Raw genomic sequence first — 23,864 nt, 5'->3', positions numbered from 1 at the left:
ATGTGGAAAAGGTCATGGTGGTGCTCCGAGGTTAAATATCTTCATTGGTCTGATAAAAATGGGGCATCGGATGGTGAGATGTAAAGATGTTGCAAACTACAATGACAGAATGTATTTGAAAGCCTTACTGACTTTTTATCTTCCTGATGGACTAACAATCCTAGAAGCAGGCGTCACAAAATATTTCAAATGTTGATGCCTTATTCAGTGTCGAACCTAATTGAATGTGTTGTCGCTGCTCCCTCTGGTGGTCAGAACTGAGTAGAATCTGCCTCTATGCTGTTTAAGTGAACTGTTTTGTAATTTCCTGCTCTTTCTCTGTTTCCTAGTCACCGATGAAGACACGGTCAAAAGGTACTACGCCAAGTTCGAGGAGATGTTTTTCCAAACGTGTGAGAAGGAGCTGGCCAAGATCAACACCTTCTACTCTGGTGAGAGCCACTCACATTCCACACACACAAGCCAATGCCATTTCATCTCGTGCCTCTCTGCCAAGGCTCTCACCTCAAAGCAACAATGTCCAGCGTTGCTGATTCGACTGTGTGAGCCTCTCTGTGTGGAAGTGACTGTTTTCTGTCATTATGGCTGAAAAATTAATTGTAACTGAATTGAAATCATATTTTTTAATCAATTAAGCAATTATTTAGTCTTCTGCATAGGGAATAATATTGCCTAAAGATGCTGCCTTCATTCTGATTTAGATGGAATTTGGAACAGCATTGGGCCTGAGGGGAGGCTGCACCGATTGGAGCCATCTCTTCCACAGGAGTCCGCTCCAGCTAGGGCTGAAACGACTAATCGATTAATCGACGACTAATCAATTATTGAAATAGTCGGCAACTATTTTAGTAATCAATTGATCGTTTTCTGGTTCACACAGACTAAAATGGAGCAAAAATGACATAAAAAATGTAGTATTTTTGAAGAAAAACTACTTTGATTTTATATTTAGGGTCTGTAGTGTTTTGTAAATTGTAAATTTCATTAATAGAGCCTTCAAAAAACATTTCCCTTTTGTTTACTCCATCAACACATCCTCAAACAGCGCCACTTAAGCTATAATGTGATTTAAAAAAAAAGAAAAAATACAATTTTCCGACACCATTCACAGCCAATCGATTAATCGTAAAAAATAATTGATAGATTAATCGATTACAAAATAATCCTTAGTTGCGGCCCTAGCTTCAGACCCACCAAAGCTGGCCTTTTTTGATGAGATCGTACTGGCTCTTAGTGGTGCTAAGATACAGTTGCATTTTTGTATTAGTTTTCACAAAACACCTCCACAAATTTGATCACTTTCACAATTTTTGTCAGAAACATTGCAAGTTGACATTTATCCCTGGGTTGGATTGATAAGGACAACTTTGGACTTGGAAGTAGAGAAAATCTGCCACCCAACTGTCCTGGTCGCTAAAACAGTCTAACAGAGCAGTCCAACTTGTCATCTGCATAGCAACACGTTACGCTGGGCCCTCAGAGGAGTGTATGAAAATAAAATAAAATGGGGCCTAAAATAGAAGCTTGCGGCACACCACAGGTAATGGGCATGCTGGAGAGAATAAATTGACCTATGATGGCAGCTAAGGCTCCTCAAGTGTCTCACATGTCCAATCTATCCCTCTGACCTTGTCTCTGAAAAATCTCTCGTCATATACTCATTCTGATTTGTGCCAAAGAAAATCAGCAACTTAAGCTCTCCTTGTCTCCTTGTTCCCCCACAGAGAAGCTGGCAGAGGCCCAGCGACGCTTCGCCACTCTGCAGAACGAGCTGCAGTCTTCTCTGGATGCTCAGAGGGAGAGCGTGGTGAACGGCGGCGGGCTCCGGCGCAGGAAGACTGTATTTGCACTGTCCCAGAAGGAGAGATGCAAACACAGGAACATCAAGGACCTCCAGCTGGCCTTCTCCGAGTTCTACCTCAGCCTCATCCTGCTGCAGAACTACCAGGTACATGGAGCCACAGGTCCACTCTGGTGGGACGGTGCGTGGTCGGTGGAGATGATGGTACACACTCATAAAGGGCTCTGGAAGAGGGAGCGCTACTGACACTTCATAAATGATGGATCAGTTCCTCTGTTTATCAAATGTTTTCAAAGTTACAGTTGGAATCTGACTAACCCTTTGTTGTGTCCAGAACCTGAACTTCACGGGCTTCAGAAAGATCCTAAAGAAACATGACAAGATCCTGGAGACGTCCCGAGGGGCTGACTGGAGAGTGGCCCATGTGGAGGTGGCCCCTTTCTACACCTGCAAGAAGATCACTCAGCTCATCTCTGAGACCGAGGTGACCACAATCGCACATTCCTACAGATTCTGTCTAATGCAGGATTCCAAATCAACAATGTAAAGTCATGTTTTGTTTTGTTTTGTTCAGGCACTGGTCACCACAGAGTTGGAAGGAGGTGATCGTCAGAAAGCCATGAAGAGGCTGAGAGTCCCTCCTCTGGGAGCGGCGCAGGTGACCATCTTTTTAATCAGGCATTCTCCAAATAGACCTGGACAGTGCCTGGTTTTAGCTACTGTTTGTCTATGGTCAGTGTTTGCTAGTCCTCTAAATATGGTGTTTGTATTGAATGTTAAATTTATAAGACTCTATCCCGGACTCTTTGTTTTTAGCCTCACTTGAACATCAGTCAGTCTGTGTCTGTGTCTGTGTCTTTTTTTTTTTTTTTTTTACTACTATGGTGATAAAAGTTGTACTGTAAGTCTGTGTGTAGAACAAATAACCAATATCATTTCAAAAGGAAAAGTGATTAGATGTGATATCTGCGGACCTTTGGTAGTGCACGCTTCCTGTAGTAGGGCCTTGTTCTTCCTCCATCGAATCAGATCAACCTGATATCGGCCTAAATGACGTTAGAGCCAATGGAGATTCCACATCAGCCCAGAGCTAATGCAGTCAGTAGATAGAAGCATAATCACATCAGCGCAGCGAGGGCCTGTGGAGGGTCAGGTCAGGAAAAGGACCGCTCCATACTAACACTTTTCCCAAGACAATATTTACAAAATAATTGCGGCGCTTCGAATTTGCTAATGTGATTCTGATTTGACTGGGATTCACTTACACCCCTGCCGTTCATGTTTTAGTCTTCTTATTAAATACAAATGAAATCAGAGTGAGCTCTTTTACACACATGAAATTCTGTATTACACTTTTCTTCATTGATACTACAACACAAGTCTCAAACTCCAACTGAGAGAAAGGGTATTATGCAAAATCGAGTTTTTAGAGCTTTTTACATTGTTATCCTCTCCTTAAAAACAGACCTGGAGCTGCGTCTCGAGCCGCTAGCACATCTTTGAGCAATCTTAGGATCTTCTCCAGTGATTTTGTTTCTGCTGTTTGACATCAGTTTTGGGTTTTCTAACCAACAAATTGTGTGATAGTGTTTGACGTGTTTGAGACGTGTTTGAGATTATTACCAAATACCTGGAAAAAAGCAGAATGCCCTGCTCTTTAACCTCTTAACCCCCACCTGAACCAAGCACATTTTCTCCACTTTGGCTTTATCCAAATCTAAAAGCTTAAAAAGGCACATCAAAATAGCAACCAAGGCGAAGATGAAATGGTCAAACAAAATTGTGACAAAAAAGTAATTAACAAAAAGGAAAAAGCAACAAAAAGGTGACTGGCGAAAACACGACAAAAGTGAAGTAAAAAAAAGCAAAGAAAAAGCCACAAAAAACGACCAAAAATGTGACAAAAGACCAACAAAAATGTGACAAAACATGACCAAAAAAAGCAATGAATAAAGCGATGAAAAAGTAGCAAAAATATGACAGAAGCAAGACAAAAACGCTTTAAAAATGTGATGAAAAGTGCAACAAAAAGAGCGATAAAGACGTGACAAAAACAACCAAAAATGTGATGAAAAAAGCAACAAAACAAAAAAAAAAACACGACAAAAAAAAATTAAAAATAAGTGATGAAAACACGACAATTTGCGATCACTTTTGTAGGCCTTAGCTTTCAAATGAGGCATTACACTGTTGCTCTCCAGTTGAGAAGCTTTTAGATTTGTGTTCCCGAACTGGAGGTGAGCGGTTAAAGAGTGACATTTCCCGTATACAAGTCAGTCTGGTAATAGAGTAATATACTAGTAAATATAATAAATGGTTAGCTGGCCAGTTGTTCCTACTGTCCTGCTCAGCTTCACTCTCTGAAAGAAACATACTTCTAAACTCTGTACAATCCGGATGTTCATGACGAGTGATAAAATGTCTCTGTCTTAGCCGGCTCCTTCCTGGACCACCTTCAGAGTGGGCCTGTACTGTGGAGTTTTCCTCGTGTTAGTCGTCACCGTCGTTATCGCAGGTAAGACTCACGTTTCTATTCCACTGACATGCAGCGAGTTCTACTGCTGCAGATGTTCCTCTCCGTGTGCTGTGCTACAGGGGCTGTGCTGATCGGAAGTAATGACGTGTGGCCGATGATCCGCATCTACAGAGGAGGCTTCCTGTTGATAGAGTTCCTTTTCCTTTTAGGTAAAAACATCGTATTTGTTATCAACCATGTCCCAGGTCTGTGTTGCGTGTAAAGCGAAGGTTCTTTTGCACGTCCAGGCATCAACACGTACGGCTGGCGGCAGGCGGGGGTCAACCACGTGCTGATCTTTGAGCTGAACCCGAGGAACAATCTGTCACACCAGCATCTGTTTGAGGTCTGTCCATTATCATGTTGTTTTCTCTCCATTTTCAGAGCGCACATTTGTGTCGTCATTCTTATCTTAGTACAAATATAGCATTCGTTTCTTTTTTACTAATTTTGTGTTCATCTTTTACCCATAGCAAAATCACCTCGATTACCGTCATTTCCGAGCTATAATCCGTTACTTTCTTTCACACACCTTGACCTTTAATGTGGCTATTTTATAGATTGTTACTGTTATACTGAATATTGTATCACGTTATCGAAACGTCCAAAAACACTCCGCTATTACCAATGAAAGAAGGCAGGTCTAAAGTGGAGACAATGGAGTAGGGCTGTGCAATTAATCGAAATTCGATTACGATTTCGATTACAACAGTAAACGATAAAAAATTAGCATAATCGCAAAAAATCAACAACATTTTTTTTTTTTTTTTCAATTATTATTTATTTTTTGAAATTATTATTATTATTATTTTTTCTAATTTTTTTTTTCTATTTTTTTATTTTTTGGCAAACCAGACTTGCGTTATTTCAGGCCGCTGGGATTATTTTCCCTTCGCTTTTCAGGTGCCATGGCTCATGCTTTTGACTGACATAAAAACAAACAGCGCTGTGTGATGATGTCATCAGGCCGCACTGCTCAGTTTGCTTGCGCAGGTGTGAGGGCTGGCCAGCAGGGGGCAGGCGTGAAACAGGGACCTCTCTTTAATCAAGGCGCACTTGAAACCATTTGTACTTTTATGACTGTCCAGAAAACATAAAATATCATCATAGTGTTTTGATTAATAAATAAATAAAATAAAGATAGACTTTTTTTTAAAGGCAACAAATAATCGTTTGAATAATCGTGATTTCAATTATGACAAAAATAATCGTGATTATTATTATTTCAATAATCGAGCAGTCCTACAATGGAGGTGTCACGCGGTTCCGTTCAGACGTTCCCCACTCATCCACACAATAGCTCAGACAGGTGGTAAACCCCGTCTCCGTCCGCAGTGAGGGAGCCGGGGGATGCCCTCCCGCGCCGGTAACGGGACCTTGGGTGCAGATAAATGCAATTAATTCTCTCACCGCTGAAATAGGAAGCTTGGGTTGAATTAATCAAAAGTCAGCACTTCACCATGACCCAGCTCTGCCACAAACTTCCGGGAAAGTTTGCACAGAAAAGCCGAGGAGGGCGGCTGTCAACGCGGCCACACTCCCGGGAGTAGTGACTTTGCAGAGAGGGCTTCAGTTTGAAGCTGCTGTTCTCCTGGAATATTTGACCATGCACGCCTAGTTGATAGTTGATAGTTGTCTCGATCTTTAGCTGGTATAGCACAAAAAACAGTCACCAACATGCACTTCTCCCCCTTTAAGACATGTTCTCCACTCCTTCTTGACGGAGCAGGCTGACATTTGTTAAGTGGCCGGGCCTTCTCTGAAAGGTCCTGTGTTTACATTGCGCTGATGGTGCGTTCAGCTGCACTTTGTAACAACGTGGACTGCTGCGACTTATAGACAAGCTTATAGTAGTCTATGTATGTAAAATGAACTACAGGCAAAGTGTTTGGCTCACAACAATAGGCAGCCAACAGTAAGGAAAGAGAAGAGAGAGAAACTCTTTTGGTTAAGGCATATCCAAGGTTGGGGTAATAAAGTTGATCCATTTATTCCAAAAACAATATTTAGTATACAGGATCGCTTTTCTATTTATTTCTATGTCGATCCAACCATTTAGAGAAGTTGGAACTGATCGTCGCCATCTTTAAAGGCCCATTACCTGATTTTCTACACACGGTGTCCAAATGAAATGTGGTAATGTTGTGTTTGTCGCCGTGGTGTCTCCAGATCGCGGGCCTGCTGGGCGTGCTGTGGTGCGTCAGCCTGCTCTCCTGTCTGTTCTGCGACAGCCTCCTGGTGCCCATGCAGTTCAACCCTCTGGCCCTGTACGGCTTCTTCCTGCTCTTTCTCATCAACCCCTTCAAGACCTGCTACTACAAGTCCCGCTTCTGGCTCCTCAAGCTGCTGGTAACGCAGAGTCCGGGAGGCACTGAGAGTATTCTGACCCTTCGGCCTCGGCCTGACCTCAGATGTGTTTTGGTTTCGCAGTTCCGGGTGGTGACGGCGCCCTTCCATCGCGTGGGCTTCGCAGACTTCTGGCTGGCCGATCAGCTCAACTCTCTGGGCATGGTTCTCATGGACCTGGAGTACATGATCTGCTTCTACAGCTTCGAACTGGACTGGAAGGCCCAGCACGGACTCATCAGTGGAGCTGGTACAACTTACGCTTTCAATGATACTTTGCTGGATGTCTCTCCTCGCTCTTCACCCCCTTCTTACACTTTATATCCTACATGCTCATATTGTGAACCTCTTGCGTGTCTTCCAGGTGGAGATGTGTGTAATACGTACTCGTATGGCGTGCGGGCGGTGATCCAGTGTCTGCCGGCCTGGTTCAGATTTGTACAGTGTCTTCGGCGTTACCGCGACACCAAGCGGGCCTTCCCTCACCTCGTCAACGCCGGCAAATACTCCACCACCTTCTTCGTGGTCACCTTCGCCGCTCTCTACAGCACGCACAAAGGTAAGACGGGAAATGAAGGCGTCTATATTTCAGCTGTTGGTGGTTTTGTTGGGACATCGCGGCTGGAGAATCATGACTAATATTTTATCTGGCTGAATAATGCGGGGGAGACAGAGCCACTGCTGTAGGTTTAGCAAGCTAGCTAACTTCAATACTAGATTAACATAAAAAGGGAGACTGGTGCAGTAGCCTCGGTAGTTGTAGTGTCCTCTTCATTACATGTTATATATTCCTCCACTGCACATTGAAACCCTTTTTTCCTCGATCTGGAGGATGTCGCGCTGATGATGCACCAAAAAAAAGTCCCAAACACTCACTTCTCCCCCATCATGACCTATGTTAAACTCTACTTCTCAATGGAACTAGCTGACATTTGCTCAGGGGGCGGGGCTTTTCCAAAGGTCAACTGCTTATTTGTTTATTGTTAATTATGTCTTGTTTTATGTCTTTATTTAAGTTGAAAAGAAAATATTCTTTCAAACTTTTAACTCTAATGACTACAAAGTGTTTCAAAGTGTTTTTTATAAAGAGTTGGTTCAAAGTTGCATGCACAATTACAATTAAAAGGGGCTCCATTTTCAAATTGCAACAAAAGGCACTGGTGGTGTTTACGTTTTTAAAAGTGGTCCAAACTCATTTGCAGCTTTCTTCCACATTACATCCCTCTTCTTCATGGGATGACTTTATAAGCACATGTCGTCTTTCAAAGAGTAAAGCGCTGCAGGTTATTTGATTTTATCATTGGCACTACGTGCAGGTTTTTCCTCTTAACACATTGAGTGCCAAAAACAGAAAAACTAATTTTTTCTTTCTTTTTTTTTTCATTGTGAAACTAGACACTCTAATACACCTTATGTGTGATTTTGGTAGCTCTGTGATGAGCAGAAGTGAAATAGATGACGTTCAAAACTTGTAAAAAGTCACGATCTGGACATTTTATTTATATTATTGTGTTTCTTTTCTTTCTTTATTTAGTCCGAGAGGGCGTGGTGTTGCGCAGCCAACAGCTTTAAACCCAACACTTCTCTCTCGCTCTCTGGAGAGTGTTTGACAAAGCAGAGCAGCTTCTCATGGAAAGATCGAAACAGTTGAGATTTTAACGTTTCTGAGTTTTTAGATGGTTAAAATGGGTCCTAGGACGGCTGAGAAACATCCTGTTAAAGTCTTCAATCTGAGAACCAGGCTGTTTAAATGCACACGCGATAATAAACGAAAGCGATCGATAACACGCAGTGTTTCAAAACTTGTAAACAATGTTGTCCTTGAAAATTGACTTGAAACAAATATATTTAAGCATTTGCCTCTTCACATAACGTTAGTGTCCGTCCAGAGAAGAGGAGAGAGGAGGAGAGAAGTTAATCAGAAAGGAGAGTGTTACATAAAACACGCATTATCCCCGAATCTAGAAAAAAGTCTAAACTAGCCTCTGTTTAGCTTAGATTTCTCAGGAACCGAGGCACGTAGAATTAAACTGTTTTCACCTACGGAGAGCTTAAGAGTCTCACCTTTCAAACGAGCCAGAGCATGTGTCCATAGCTATAACACAGAATATACTGTGGTGCTACAAATATCATGAAAAATGGTCTAGATTGAGGCACTCAACAGCTGAATCCCAAACACAGCGCGGCACTCGATGTGTTAAATGTCTGAACACACTAATGCATTTCACTTCTACACGTTTCAGTGGGTCCAGCCAGCAGGTCACTTAAGAACCGCTGTGTTAAAGTTCTTTCTCTCTTCTTTCCCCAGAGGGTAAACCACAGGAGGCTCAGGTCTTCTTTTACCTGTACATCTCGTGTCTGGTGATCAGCTCCATGTACACTCTGATCTGGGACCTGAAGATGGACTGGGGGCTGTTCGACAGGAACGCGGGAGAAAACACTTTCCTCCGCGAGGAGATCGTCTACCCACAAAAGGTCTTACTCCAACTTTTCCACATAAATCTGTTCATCACTTCCCTTTTGCACAGAACTACAAAATGCATCTGTTAGCATATGAGTGTGAAAGTATTGAAATCTGCAAATGTCTTGTGTCCAGGCCTATTACTACAGTGCCATAGTGGAGGACGTGCTGCTGCGTTTCTCCTGGACGTTGACCATCACTCTCAGTACTTTGACCACAATCTCCGGCATCAAAGACATTCTGACCACCATCCTGGCGCCGATGGAGGTCTTCAGGTAAGAAACGCAGCACTGTTTAATGTTTCATCATCCAGAGCCTAAATAAACGTGTCCCTTTGCTGTCGGGGGCGGCAGGCGCTTCGTCTGGAACTTCTTCCGTCTGGAGAACGAGCACCTGAATAACTGTGGAGAGTTCAGGGCGGTGCGCGACATCAGCGTGGCGCCTCTGAACGCCGATGACCAGACGCTGCTGGAGCAGATGATGGACCAGGAGGACGGAGTGAGGAACCGCCAGGGCAAGAAGAACTGGAAGAGGAGCTACAGCATGAGCCTGCGCCGGCCGCGGCTCGCATCGCAGTACGTGGCTCTGCTGAAACACCACTACAACATGGCACGAACATGTCAATCGTTTGAATATGTTACTGAATCTCTCCTGTCTTTGCTTCCTTTCACACAGATCCAAGACCCGCGACACCAAAGTCCTGATCGACGACACGGACGACGACTCCTGACATCAGGCCACGCCCCTCGCCTGGGTCCAAAACCTCTTCAAAGGAGGGAACGCTTCCTCCTAACTCTGCGACTCACCAGGCGGGCTGGGCGTTTGACCTCTAGCCTTTACAGAAACTCCTCTTTAGCTCCGACAAGCCTCTTCTTCTTCTGCCTCGGGGCCCTGAAGCGCCCAGACGAGGCCAGGAGAGGCGGCCATGACACTCCTGCTCGTCCACGGACCGGGGAGTTCAAATCTTTCTAAAGCAATGGCAGGAGGTAAGTATCCTCTCTGATGCCATGTGCTTGAACCGTGAAGAAGAAAGGACTTTGAAACCTCTCAGTGCCACAGAACTCTGGCGGAGAAACAAACCAAGGAACTGATGCTTAGCTTTTAGTCTCGGCAAACCAGGCTGACCGCGGTCCCAAAGGTCACTACAAAAAAAAAAAACATGGAAAAATGCGCCGGGAAGTGGAAGACCATTTCTAAAAGCAATTTCACTAGCGCTTTCATTCTTTTAAAAAACACATTTTATTGTTTTATTTATTCTTTATTTAGCCTGAGATTCAGAATCTCTTTTTCAGGGCAGTCCTGGCCTCATAGAGGACCCTATTGTGCATGTTTTGAGTGGTAGGGGAAACCAGAGCACCTGGAAAAACGAATGATCTTATTTTAAAACTCTATCTAAGATTAATGTTGCTTTCTAATAATGTTACTCAATTAGAAGTAGTGTTACTCGTGCGATACTACAGCAAAAACAATAAGCAAGGCCTGTGCACCGACGCTAAGCCCCAGAGCTAATATAAACATGCTTCATTCAGCCAAAGCTCTTCTTCCACTCTAAAATGAAGGTATCAAAGAGTAACACAAATATATACTGTGTTTTTTTTTAGAGTTTGTAGTGGGTGCAGAGCCTCCAAAATCCTCCGTGTTTAGGCTGATCTGTGCGTACGTGCTTTCAGTCTCCGAAGTGTCAGATCGTACTCCAGTGGGATAGAAAAAGTTAAAAGCCGAGCGATGGCACTTGAAGTTTGTGGCACCAGTCCCAGACACACGGAAAAGCGGTTCCACCTTGACATAAATGTTAAAACTAGACAATTATCCCATGTTTTTCCCTTCGATGGCACTGCGGCATTTGTCAATAATAGAATCACTGTGTATTCCGTGATGGAAGACATGACGCACCAGATTATTTTTATATGAATTCTATTGTCAAGGCAGACGTGCAGAAAAAACTGGCCATGGACATGACTTACTCAGTGTAAAAGTAAAATAAGTTATGGAAAAAGAAAAAAAAAATCATCAAAATTCACTATATTTTCTCTGAAAGTCATTTTTTTTCAAGGAGCAAATATTGTAAAATCTTGAGGCCTTTATTACACACGTTGTGGCCAAAAAACACTCTTCTTCTGGCAGAGTAAAAAAATACTTTGTGGTAAAAAAATACTGCGCGAGCACACCAGATAGTACTGTAACCATTTCCATGTCAACATCATGAACCATTTGTTCAGTGTAGCCAAATATGTCATTGTAGTTTCAATACTATAATATGAAGTACTTAATAATCGATCTCCTATTGTATGTCCTATAAAATACTTAATATATTAAATTTAGTTTTTTTATCCTCAACATTTAGGCCTTATCGCTTTGAAATGTCGCCACCTGCAGGACATTTTTTGTGCTTTTTTTTTTTGTAGTGACTGACCTTCCGGGGCCGCCGTAGGTGAAGCTTAATCGTAAATCGTACGGAGAGGCCTTTTTTTACTCAGTTTGACACCTTGGACGACTTTTTCCGGGGGACATTTGTGGATGTGGGACTTGATGATAAGCCAATAGTTGTTTTGTTTTTTTCTTTGAGCTCTTCAGACCTCTCTGTTCTCAGCCAAATCAGAAACGCTGGCTGCCTAGACCAATCATCACAGCGCTGCCTACCTGCACCTTACTCGCTTTTTACAAAACCACACACACACACACACACACACACACACAAAACAATCGCACTTTGCCGGACAAGTGGAGCAAATTGCCTGACTTTTTTGTCTATGTTCGTCAATAGAAACTTGGGGTTCATGGTTGTAAATATCTTGACGGACCAAAGTAGTTTTATTTAGAAACGCCACCATCAAGTGAAGTGCTTATTCGGAACGAGGAGGAAGGACTTTTGAGTAGAAATGTTTTTTTGGGGGGGGACAGATTTCCACAATGAAGCTCCTATAGTCGCATTTTTTTTTAATTTTTTTTTGGGACGTCGTGTGCCGCTGAATGTAATGCCAACTTATTTATGCGTGAATGGGTTCAACTCTGCAAAGCAATGACTCTTTAGGAGAAGAAAACGCTTCAAAAAACAAAACAAAAAAAAGCTTCAAAATGTCGTGGATTCGGAAGACGACGCGAACGTGGAGCAGGTGACTCTCTGAAGGACTTTCCGTCTGTTACGCGCAGGTTTGGTGCTGGTGACGTGCACTGGAGGAGATTTTTCCACATTTTCTCAATATTTATAATAGCCATATTTCCACACAGCGCATGATTATTGTTACGAAGGTCAAAGTGCGTTACTGTTCGGCTCTATATGGTCATATGACTTAAATACATACACCGTACTTAAGCTAGGCTACTTCTGTCTAGTTTGAGCTAACCACATTTTTGGTTTATTCTTATGCATAGTCTTTATCTATTTTTTTAAGCTTTCTTTCTTTAATTTTATTGAAAGGATTCAGTGGCATGATTTTAATAGATTTTTAAGCTAAGTCTAAGTTGGAGAACAGGCCTTACTCGACAACTACTGATGTCTTACCTCATTTATTTTAAATCTAAAAAAAAAAAAAAAAAAAGTAGTATTTTACATCCGAAATTTTGAATCATTCTGCACACTCTAAAAAAAAAAAAATTAGATTGTTTTGTCATCCTTTTCCACTTTATTCTTTTGTTAAAGCTACACCGTGTAACATTTCACACGATAAATGGGATTAAAATCAAGCATTTATTTTATTATTTATATTACTGGGAGTGGGACGTCTCCAGCTTTTCTCCATGGCGATGTCGACTAAAGGCAGCCAAATATGAGGTTGAAACAAGTCAGGTCCTCATCCAAATGCACAACATTAGCAGCAAGATTTTAAAATAGTTAGTTACAGTTAAAGGGATATTTCAGGAATTTTGTCATAGGGCCCCATTTCTTAGTTATTCCTAGTGTTGCTTTTTTGTATTTCATGCAGTTCTTATATTTGAAGAGTTCGTGGCGCTAGGCTAGTGCTAGGCTAGCACATTTCTATGGTATCAGCTAGCCTTCATTAAAAACAGTGTGACCCGCTCCACAGAGCACCTGAGGCAAATCACTTATAACACCAGACTAACCGTATAAATGTTAGTGGTTAGTCTGGTGTTATAAGTGTCTGTCTGGTCAGACTGTTTTTAATGCAGTCTAGCTGATACCATATAAATGCATTATCCGAGCACCATGAAACTCGTCAAATATAAGAACTGCATGAATTACAAAAAAAAAAAAAATCTCCAGAAATCAACAACACTCTGGATAACTAGGAAATGAGGCCCTGTGTCAAAAATCCCAAAACATCCCTTTAAGCTCCACCTGAACCAAGCACATTTTCTGCAGTTCGGCCTTACCCAGATGTAAAAGCTTCTTGAAATAAGTGTCCAAATAGCGACAAAAGTAAAGACTGATGGAAAAAAGCAACACAAGAGCCACAAAAGAGTGACAAAAGGTGACGAGAACAACAGAAACGCAACACAAAAACAACACAAAACTGTGACAACAAGTGCAATGCAAAACAGACGAAAAAGAACATAAAAAACACAACAAAAAAGTGATTAAAAAAGAGACAAAAACATGAGTCGTGAAGCTTTTAGATTTGGGTAAAGCTGAACTGGAGAAAATGCGCTCTGTGAAAGTGGGGGGGGTGAGAGACAATCGACATCAGCCTAGTCTCCATGGAGATTTCCGCCAAATTTGTAGTTTAAATGGATTAGATTCACTTTGAATTTGATAACCCGTCACGTTGCTCTTGTGATCATTCGAAATGTTCCGCAGTGTGGCTTTAAGTAAAGTTTTTTTCTTTCATTTCTTCCTCCTTTTATCAGCACAGACATTCCTACACTCGTCCTCTTGAAGACAATCGTTGAGCTCACTGGACGACGGGAGCTGATGGTTTCGTTCAAAGCAATCATCCCTTTTTCTCCAGGACAAATCGGTCGCACAGGGTTCACATCTCACTCCTCCTTCCATCACTGCATCCAAAGACATACGCCCGCACTTTAAATCCTTTTTTATTTTATTTTTTATTTTACTTAAACGGGACATATCGTGCAAAACCAAAGCTTTTTTTTCCTGTTTTGGAAAGACCATTTCCGAGCCTCGGCTGTGCACGATATGTCGGCTTTAAACGTCTGTCTTTCCTTTGGATCGCTCAGGTTTCTGTGTTGCCGGACCTCTCTGAAGCCATTTGCGCGTTTTTTCTATGCCAACATTTCCAACTCAGGACATTACCAGCACCTTACTCTACCGTCTATCAGACCTCACTCCACCCACGTGTACGTGTTCGTCATCCTCATCAGCACCGAATCTACTCAATCCTGTTTCATAAGAGAAGAAGAGGGTCAGCACACATTTCTAACATGGTTTTTGTATAGGACATTTTTATGCTGTATTTGAGGTTTCATTGGTGCGTAATGTATAGGTAATGACAAGGAGAACCAGCAAACACAACAGCCAGAAAGACAGATTATAATTTACTCCATTCAAAAGATTTGCAGCTGTTATCTAGCAATAACTGTAGGTTAAACACTGGTTTAAAGTCGTACATAATTTGAGCAAATAATGAACATGTTGTGTACGCTTTCAAGGCTCCACTGTAGTGCCTCCGAGGACCCCACTTTGGGAACCACTGCAGTAAATAAACGCTCAACTTGAGGTGAGATGGCAAATATATGTTGAGGTAGAATGTTTAGCAAAACAAAGCTAGCTTAAAGGGACTATACGGAGTTTAAAAATGTTAAAATTAAAGTAGTGCTAAGTAGCGTGTTTACCTTAATAAATCCTTTCCGTGGTTCCTCTGGGGGTAATACAAGTGTTGGTGGGATGATTGGAGGGTCTTTCATCTCCCCCTGGTGTCTCTGGCCAGAAAACCACAATTGCAACTTGTCTGCCACCAGACCGGAGCCACCAATAGATACAGACGGCATCTCTGGAATCGCCCATATATGGTCATTTTTGAAAACAGTTAAGGGGGAAAACAATTTTGAAAAAATGTAAATTTTCTCTAATTGATTAATCTTGATACAAAGACATGGGGAGGAGCAAAGTGGTTCAACAGCCCATAAATACATAAATAACGGAGAATGCTAACTTAATGCTACATGTTAGCATCAGGCTAATGCTAACGGTTAGCTCGCGCTTGCTACAACTGCTGTTTTTTTCACTTCTACTGAACTATCTGCAGTGAGAAAATATCCATATGGGCCCGATTTACACTTGACTTTATTTGTATGAGATAAATAAGTTGATATTCCACCAGAAAATGGCAAAAAAGAGTGGACAATTGTGTTTCGGGCAAAGCTAGCTGCGGGCTAGCGCCACTTAAACAGTATTTACAGCCAACTTTGAGTGAAAAAGAATATTTCCATCGTATAATTGGATGTACAATATCCCTCTGTCCCTTTGTCTTTCCTGTCAAGTATAGTATTTACTCTCCAAGACAATTAATAAGTTAAAAAAATCGCAACTTGCTACAACACCTGCAGTTGCGCTTGTGGCCTCTAGGGGCAAGAGTTACTTAGTACTGCTTTAAGTATTTCCCTCCTCCTACATGTTCCAGCCGTGTCCTAATGTGTAGAATGAGCCCAGACCTGTTCACCACAACTGCCTCTGAAATCCTGCACTGTCACTCGGGTCAGAAGTGCCATCATGCACGAGCTCAATATAGAAGCTGCAGTTACGCGTAAGACCTGAGGTGGCAGTAGTGAGTGTAAAATGACCAACTTGTATCTAGTCTCTTTAAAGCTAGCTTATTATTTAAAGCCCTCTAAATCTACATCGCAGATCTACAGTAATTGCGATTTTGAATGTTTATGAATCAGTTGTAAACAGTAGATATGAGGGCCACAGTTAGCTTGAACCGTAAGACCTCATTATTACCGCTATTATTAAATAAGTCAAAGTAGATTTTAGCACATGGGTAGTGTCTTTATTCATGAGTTAAGCATTGCTCACCAATGAACACTCCGAACTCTCTTTGAAACGTGATTATTTGTTTCCCCTCTCATTCCACTCGGTTGGACCTCACGCTCAGCTGCAGGCAGGCTGACTTTAAACAACACCTCGTCACATTCCAAGTCTCCTCCTCTGCACGGCCGCCGCACCTTCGCTTTGTTACGCTGATTCTGTCTCTTTAGTGCTTCGAAGGCAGCCGACGCCGAGCACGGGCCGGGCGTCACGGATATGTTCAGGTCATGTACATGAGCAAGCAGATGAAAAAGTACTTTGAGCTGCTAAAATACTTCATATGTTGATGGTAGAGGTGGTGCCCGGGCCTTTTGGACCAAACTGTCAGAAATGTAAAGTATAAAGATGGACAGAAGAACACTGTTCAGGCTTCTAAAGTGATTAGTTTTTTCTTTTTTCTTTTTACTTCCATGTGCTACTCTGACAGTACCTGACCCGATCTTAATTCTGTCCATCTTTATACAGCAAATATATAAATAATGGTAAAAAATGTTACATCAAAAGCCTCTTCAATGTCACATGGGTATAGATATTGACAAAGGTTGATTGTACGGGGTACTTGTGTGGATATATCCCGTATCAAAGTAATAGTCTGAAATGTTTGTATAGCGTAAAGACGTGACTAACTGTCTGCGTTTTGGATGGTCGTGTTAGCGATGAGGGGCCCGTCGTTGGGCCCTGTGCTGTCGTCCGGATGCTACAGCGGTGCCTGGTTCACCCCAAACCTGTTACACTTTTTCAGTAAAAGTTGAGTTCACAAAGCGCCTCCGTCTCTGCTGTCTGTCTGTTCACGTGCACAGAGTCCTCAGCGTCCTTATCGTTACAGCTACATAGTGCACATATTATGTAAAATCAACTCTTTTGAGCTTCATCTGGCGCAGTACTTCACTAGATTTATGCAACTTTGAGTAATCTTCTTTACTTTGGAGAATTTCAGCAGTAGAAGAAGAAACAACCAATCAGTATTGCCTGTAAAGTGTCCTGATTTCACGGGAAAGTCGGTGTGTCTTTGCCAGGACGTGGCCTATTTCTACTGAAATATGAGCGTGACTCTGAACCCCATCACCCCTGCACTGGTGCCTCTATTTTAAACAGTTGTATGATGTCATGTATGTACAGTAAATGTTTGCATGTCAGCCATTTATGATGAATCTATTTTACACGAATGTGCAAAATTGGTATAGAGTTTGGCAAAATCCACAGTTACCATGGAGATCCGCCATCTTTGCAGCTGTTGGCATACATTTTCCATAGACTAACATTGGATAAAAACAGGAGAAAAAGTGGAGAAAAAAGCCGTGGAACACCTCCGTTAGCTGCTGAGTTACTGCTGGTAAAAACATCTAACTCACTGTGGTGTCCAAGTGTTTTAATGTGAACAATAACTCCAGTATTTTAACTTTTACAATCTCCATTAGTTTACAATTGCTGCTGATCCCATAATGCTTAGCGATATGACATCACATTCCCGAACTCTATTAAGGAAACCTCTGACATGGCAAGATATGACCAAGAATGTTCCGCAGTGTGGCTTTAAGTTATGGAACGTGACAAACCAGTGTGTGCCCAGATGTCCAGTTTGGGCCTGGGGCAAGAAAATGTCATATGGGCCGGGCCTGTCACCTACAGCGCCAACGCCATCCATCCTGTCATAAAATACAATTGTACACACTGCAAATATATTCTAAATGGCGAAAAATAATTATAACAATTACAAAAGTGTCACAAGCTCAGGGTACATTCTGTTCTGCAGTTCTGTCTCTGACCAGCAGATGGAGCTTCATCAGCAGAAACAGCAGGTTGAAAGTCCTGCACAGATTTCAATGGCATTTCCAAAGAGCAGAAAGTGGCTGTCCTCAGCAGTGCACGGTTATTGACGTGTCCAAACTCTGACCAACATGTTGCACGCGGCGCCCTGGCTCCGGCGCGGCTCCTGGTCCACCCTCCCGCGGCCTGTCGCTCCTTATCAGCGGGGAAAGCGGCGGTAACGCACAGCCGCCCGCCGTCTATGGGGTAAGGTTCACTGTTACTTAACCCCCAGGCCTCTTCCTCCTCCTCCTCCTCCTCCTCCTCCACTGAGATGTGGCCGGCTCTGAGTGCGCCATGAACGGCCCTCAGCTCAACGAAGTGTCGGACGACTGTGAGGAGCTGGTCCCGTACGTGAGCGCGCTGAGGCGGGCCGCGCTGCAGGCCCCGCAGCTGACCGGGGTCCCGGCGCTCTCCCACGGCTTCCTGCTCAAGTTCCTCCGCGCCCGGGACTTCGACGTGGAGCTCGCTCTGAAGGTAAACACAGAGGAGAGCACAGAGAAAAGCACCAGGAGTCGGTTTAGGTCAAAATACGGACTTCTGGGTTGAGTTGAAACTACTTTATCAATGAGAATGAAATCAAGAATTGGCTACTTTTTATAGTTAGTTAGAGCAGGAGGTCTCAACACAGGGTAAGAGGTTACAAGATCATTTCAGAGGGTCTCATTTTGTTGTAGTTTGTGTGTCCTGGAGGTTCACAAACACCAGGGCTTCATATTTCTACATTTGTTTGGTCAGGACAGTGCGTGTTAATGAATACACAGGGGCCACAGCGGACTGTACCTATGTCCCCATGTGCTCTGCTGTCCTACACGCACACACTCTCGCTCATCCTGGCTTATTGTACATGTTGTGTGGTGTGTGTGGAGGAAGCTCTCATCAGAACAGTTTAAATAAATGGTCACATTTATACAGCGCCTTTCTACCCGCTTTAGGCAGTCAAAGCGCTTTACATCAAGGACCCGCTCACCCATTCACACACCGGTGCACGCAGACACCAGAGGGGAAGTGTGTTGCCAAAGGACACAGCGACAGTGTGCACCTGAGCCGCTTACTTCCTTATCGGCCGTGAGCGCAGGAAGCGACAGAAGAGGGACATTCTGTATCTGTCGCCATGCAGCCATCCTGTACATAAGGGCCTCACGTGAAGCCCTGTGAGGCAACTGCCCTCACTATGAAAAATAAATAGAAACCCCGTTCTTTCCTTTGAATATGTAGCTTTCTTATCTTCCACCTCCCCGTCTTGAGCAAATATCAGACTAAATCATGGTCTGAATAGAAGAACTGAGCTTCCTCTTCCTGATGTGGTCGTCTGTTGCAGTTGCTGTTGAACTACGAGCGCTGGCGAGTGGACAGTCCTGACATCAGCTCCTGTCTGTCCCCTCAGTCCGTGCTGGGCCTGCTGCGGGACGACTACCACGCCGTCCTGCCCCAGCGCGACCACAGCGGCAGCCGCGTGCTCGTCTACCGCATCGGTACGTCCCATCACAGTCCTCACAGCGCTGACCCCCTCACAGAGGCACGTGGAAGCAGAGGCTTTCCAGGTCCTACAGGAGAATACTTAAGCCAGGCTTTATTTATTAGATCTCTTATTAGATTATTTAGATCTTTATTTATATAGAGACATGGTCACAAAGCGCTTTACATGAGACAGTTGTACATTCACTCCACACTCAGTGGTGGTTAAGCTACGTTTGTAGTTTCAGTTTCCCCTGGGGGAGACTGACAGAAGCGCTGTCGTGACTGCACACGTCTGCGCCAACGGTCCCTCTGACACCACCACACAGTCACTCACATCATTCATCCTGGCCTATTGTACATGTTTTTAGTGGTAGGGGAAACCGGAGTACCCGGAGGAAACCTACGCAGACACGGGGAGAACATGCAAACTCCACACAGAAAGGCCCTGTCCAGGTGGGAATCGACTCCAAACTCTAAACTGTGTGAACCTGAAGGCTGTTGGAGGTGATGGTGATGAGTATTGAGAGGAAGTTTGGCCTAAGCAGGTCCACACTCTGAATCAGGTGCAGATTATTATGCACTTTCTTTCTCTCACAGAAAATTGGAAGTATTCCTGTGCCACTGTTTTTGACTTTTCAGAGTCTTTTTCTTTCCCATTTTGTGTGAGAGAAAGAAAGTGCATTATAATTCTGTCCCTGATTCAGAGCATGGACCTGCTTTGGCCTTGTCCTCTCATTACAAACATCACCACCCCACGGAACGCTTCAGTCCAACAGCCCGGCCTGTAGTTTGGCAGTTCAGAATTACAGCGGGAACCATGTTTACGTACACTTAATGAAAAGACACATTTGAATTGTTTTTCTCACTGTCTGACATAAAACCAGAATTAACTTTTATGTTTTTTTAGGTCACGTAGAATTTAAAAAAATATTTCTATTTGCTAAATTCCAGAGAGAATTTTCTACATTGTTTTATGTTTTACTTTTTACAAAACCAAAGGTTTACATACATTTCATTATTTGATAGCATTGCCTTTAAACTGTATAACTCGGGTCAAATGTTTTGGATTTCCTTCCACATGCCTATTTCAACTGGATTGAGATCAGGACTTTGTGATGGTCACTTCCAAACATTCACTTTGTTTTCCTTAAGCCACTTTGTAACCAGTATTGGCCGTTTGCTTTGAGAATTGTCCATGTGAAAAACCCATCTGCGCCCAAGCTTTAACTTCCTGATGTCTTGAGATGTTTCTCCAAGATTTCCACATAGTGTTCTTTCTTCATGAAGTCATTTATTTTGTGAAGTGCACCAGTCCCTCCCACTGCAAAACAACCCCACAGCATGATGCTGCCCCCCCCCCCCGTATTTCACAGTTGGGATGGTGTTCTCAGGCTTGAAGATTCCCCCTTTTTTCCTCCAAACGCGATGATCGTCATTATGGCAAAAAAAATATCTTTTTTTTTCCGTCAGACCACAGGAAATTAAAGTCTTTATCCTTCTTTTATTTGCAAACTCCATCTGTCTTTTTCATGTTTCTTTTGGAGTCAGGGCTTCTTCCTGGCAGAGTTCCCTCTCAGCCCCTGTCGGTGCAGGACTTGTTTCACTCTGGATAATGACAAACTCTTACCAGGTTCAGCTTCGTCACCAGGTCTTTTGCTTTTGTTCTTGGGTTGATCTTCACATTTCAGACTCAGCACGTTCATCTCTGGGACACAGAACCCGCCTTCTTTCTGATCTGTATGAGGACTGGACATTTACATCATTGTTTTCACCAATAAACCTGAACTTTCAAGTGTCTTGAAATGAATGAACCAGACTTTTGCTTCTAAGGTCATGACATCGTCATCTGGGCTTTCCCAAATTGTTTAAAGGTATAGTAATCTTGTATGTAAACCCCTGAAAACATTCTAAAGAATTCTCTCATTCTTCTGGAATGTAGCAAATAGATTTTTTTTTTTTTTTAATTCTACTTGACCTAAAAAAAAAAAAAAGTGAGAAACAGTGAGAAAAAAAAATTCAAATGTGTCTTTTTTTAAAATGTACGTTACATATTATGGTTCCCGCTGTATATCTTTTATTATATGTGATTGCCTGAAGCCTTTTAAATATCTAGCATCTGTATCGGTCTAAAAGTCGGTGACATGTGGCCCGTCCACAGGTCAGTGGAACCCCAAAGACTGGTCGGCCATCCAGGTGTTCCGGGTCAGCCTCATGACGTCTGAGGTCATCGCCATGGAGACGCAGACTCAGAGGCGGGGCATAAAGGTGATCTTCGACCTGCAGGGCTGGTGCTTGGGCCACGCCCTGCAGGTCACTCCCTCACTGGCCAGGAAGATCTCCTCCGTGCTGGCAGTAAGTATAATGTCCAGTGTCATGGATACAGGACACCGGCCCAGGACGCAGTGAGTCCATGTCGTTGGTTTGTTTGTGTTGTCAGGACTCGTTCCCTCTGAAGGTGCGGGGCATCCACCTGCTGAATGTGCCGCTGTTCTTTCGGCCCGTATTCTCCATGATCAGGCCCTTTCTGCCCGACAAGATCCGACAGAGGGTCAGTGCGTCCACTCACTCACAATGTCCAGGTTTCTGTGGAACTCTTGTTTATTGTGTGAATGTTTGACTTAAATGTCATCTGGACTGGCAACAGCGACAACAATGTAAAGGTCTGTGTAACCTTACTGTGATGGTTAAATCGATAGTGGTAAATCAACTTTTAGTAAAATGACTAGTTCCACGTAGACCTTAAAGAGACACATTTCAGTCTCTAACCTGTGGCCGCCTGTGCTCCCTCAGATCCACATGCACGGCTCAGACTACACCGACTCGCTGGGCGACTTCTTCTCCGCCCCTGTGCTGCCGCCGGAGTACGGAGGGGAGGGGCTCAGCATCCAGGAGGCGTGTCAGGACTGGACCAATCAGCTGCTGCGGTGTGAGGGCCTCCTGCAGCGGGTCGCGGCTCACCCGACGGGAGACATCGACGTCAGCCACGCCGCTACGTCAGAGGGACCCCAGATTAGGACTGACTGACAGAGGGACCGCCTCCAAAAAACAGGGGCTTCTCCAGTCAAATGAGTGTTACTGCAAAACTCCACATGTCTCCATATGAGTTAGCTTAGCCTCACATCAGGCTAACTCACGGTTCCCAGGCATCAGAGGCCTCCTGCTCCTCCACCTGCATCTGCTCCACCTCCCACACAAAGAAAGAGCTGCTCTGACCTCATTCCAAATAAGGCTTTTTCTTAAAGGAGCAGGGCACCTTTTTCCATACTGAGATATGTTCTAACCTGAGTTTAGACGAGCTGATGTGTACCTGTCTGGTCTTTGTGCGTGCCCTCAGTCACTCTTCCTCGGGCACGCATATCTCAGTGTGGAAAAACGGTGGCCTGTTCCTTTAAGAATATAATGAAAGCAGCTCTTCCATTTTTCATGGCCTAAACTACCCGTGGACAGTCTTGGCGCTCCCATAGGGAACACTGTGGACTCACTCAGGACGAGCACACGTCTGTAACTGCAGTGAGGACGTGGCCTTATGTCCTGAAGAATATTCAAGAATGGGACTTAATAATGTCTCCATCAATAACATGATTAAACGAGGTCTGTTGTTCCAAAACCACAGAAACCTCATGTTATTTAGGCTTTAGCTCAGGGGATTCTTTTACAAAGCTAATTATTTTATAGAATAAAGGTCTGTACATTTAGTCAGGACTTTTAACCAAACTTGAACAAACTAATATCATGCACATGTTACGTTTTAAACTGTGATGGCCTAGTTTTGTTTTTATTTTTATTTTTTTACATTTTTAACTAAAAGTCACTTTTTAATATATGCAAATTACGTTTACTTTAGGAAATAATACAATATAATCAAATTAAATAAATGTTCTCAAATGATTGATTTTATGTTTTGTACTTTTTACACGTTTACTGCACAGATGCTTTTCTTCATCAGATTATAACGAGATGGATCTGCAAAAACGTGACCGTCTTGTCTTAAAAATACTTTTACACCTTTTGATTTGTGTGAATGAAACTTGTAGAGCGTTGTATTGTTTTCTTTCCTGCTTATCTTCACAGATTTGCGTGTTCTCAAAGTGAGATATGGTTCTCAAAAAGATGAGTTTTGAGGTGAAATCCCTAAATGTCCATTAACATTTGTGCGGGACATGAGTCAGTACAACGTGCTCTGCAGCTGTGAGCGTGTGCAGATGCAGATAACCTTTGCTCAGTAAACAGTCGACGGGCTCAGAGCTTTCGAACCGCGAGAAATGACTCTATCGCCTCCGGTCCCAGTCACCCACACTTTCTCTTTCATTTCAAATGTGTTCTGTTATAGGCTGGGTTCATGTGTTTATTCCTATAGTTCAGTATTGAGGCGGAGGAACCAAAGAGTGTTCACTTTGAAAACGTATTTGAAATTAGTTTTGGTCTTTGACAATAATGTCACATACTTTCAGCCAGGATTAAGACTTCGATTTAGACTGCATTTTCATGTAACTGTAGTCAACCTTACATTTCTGTTTTCAAACATATG

At 43.1% G+C, this 23,864-nt stretch overlaps 2 protein-coding genes across 3 annotated transcripts in view; both read left to right on the top strand.

Moving 5' to 3' along the window:
- The window catches only part of LOC306973233 (xenotropic and polytropic retrovirus receptor 1 homolog), a 39,729-nt gene extending 29,236 nt beyond the window's left edge, over positions 1-10,493 (top strand). The window contains exons 3-16 of one of the 2 annotated variants that reach the window (XM_079570133.1): positions 330-431; positions 1,725-1,948; positions 2,136-2,285; positions 2,376-2,459; positions 4,235-4,316; positions 4,397-4,486; positions 4,565-4,662; positions 6,486-6,665; positions 6,747-6,912; positions 7,027-7,221; positions 8,971-9,137; positions 9,259-9,398; positions 9,477-9,698; positions 9,799-10,493. In XM_079570133.1, coding sequence (XP_079426259.1) covers positions 330-431; positions 1,725-1,948; positions 2,136-2,285; positions 2,376-2,459; positions 4,235-4,316; positions 4,397-4,486; positions 4,565-4,662; positions 6,486-6,665; positions 6,747-6,912; positions 7,027-7,221; positions 8,971-9,137; positions 9,259-9,398; positions 9,477-9,698; positions 9,799-9,853 — 1,955 coding nt within the window. In that variant the 3' untranslated portion in view covers positions 9,854-10,493. Of the gene's footprint in view, positions 1-329; positions 432-1,724; positions 1,949-2,135; positions 2,286-2,375; positions 2,460-4,234; positions 4,317-4,396; positions 4,487-4,564; positions 4,663-6,485; positions 6,913-7,026; positions 7,222-8,970; positions 9,138-9,258; positions 9,399-9,476; positions 9,699-9,798 lie in introns of both variants that reach the window. The other variant, XM_079570132.1, reaches the window with a different exon arrangement.
- A 7,353-nt stretch (positions 10,494-17,846) lies between these two features.
- On the top strand, positions 17,847-22,402 carry ttpa (tocopherol (alpha) transfer protein). Its single transcript, XM_079569633.1, has 5 exons — positions 17,847-18,352; positions 19,197-19,350; positions 21,495-21,688; positions 21,774-21,884; positions 22,127-22,402. Exons 1-5 carry the CDS (start codon positions 18,173-18,175, stop codon positions 22,358-22,360), a joined length of 873 nt encoding a protein of 290 aa, XP_079425759.1. The 5' UTR covers positions 17,847-18,172; the 3' UTR covers positions 22,361-22,402.
- Positions 22,403-23,864: the final 1,462 nt, after the last annotated feature.

The sequence above is a fragment of the Gobius niger genome (genome assembly GCF_951799975.1).
Source record: "Gobius niger genome assembly, chromosome: 13".
Taxonomy (NCBI): domain Eukaryota; kingdom Metazoa; phylum Chordata; class Actinopteri; order Gobiiformes; family Gobiidae; genus Gobius; species Gobius niger.
This window is presented reverse-complemented; position numbering and strand designations above follow the sequence as displayed.

Excerpts from the sequence above, each read along its gene's own strand:
- ttpa (XM_079569633.1), top strand. The coding sequence starts at position 18,173 with ATGAACGGCCCTCAGCTCAACGAAGTGTCGGACGACTGTGAGGAGCTG. Across the intron at positions 19,351-21,494 it reads CGTGCTCGTCTACCGCATCG|GTCAGTGGAACCCCAAAGAC; the intron begins GTACGTCCCATC and ends GCCCGTCCACAG. Across the intron at positions 21,885-22,126 it reads CCGACAAGATCCGACAGAGG|ATCCACATGCACGGCTCAGA; the intron begins GTCAGTGCGTCC and ends GTGCTCCCTCAG.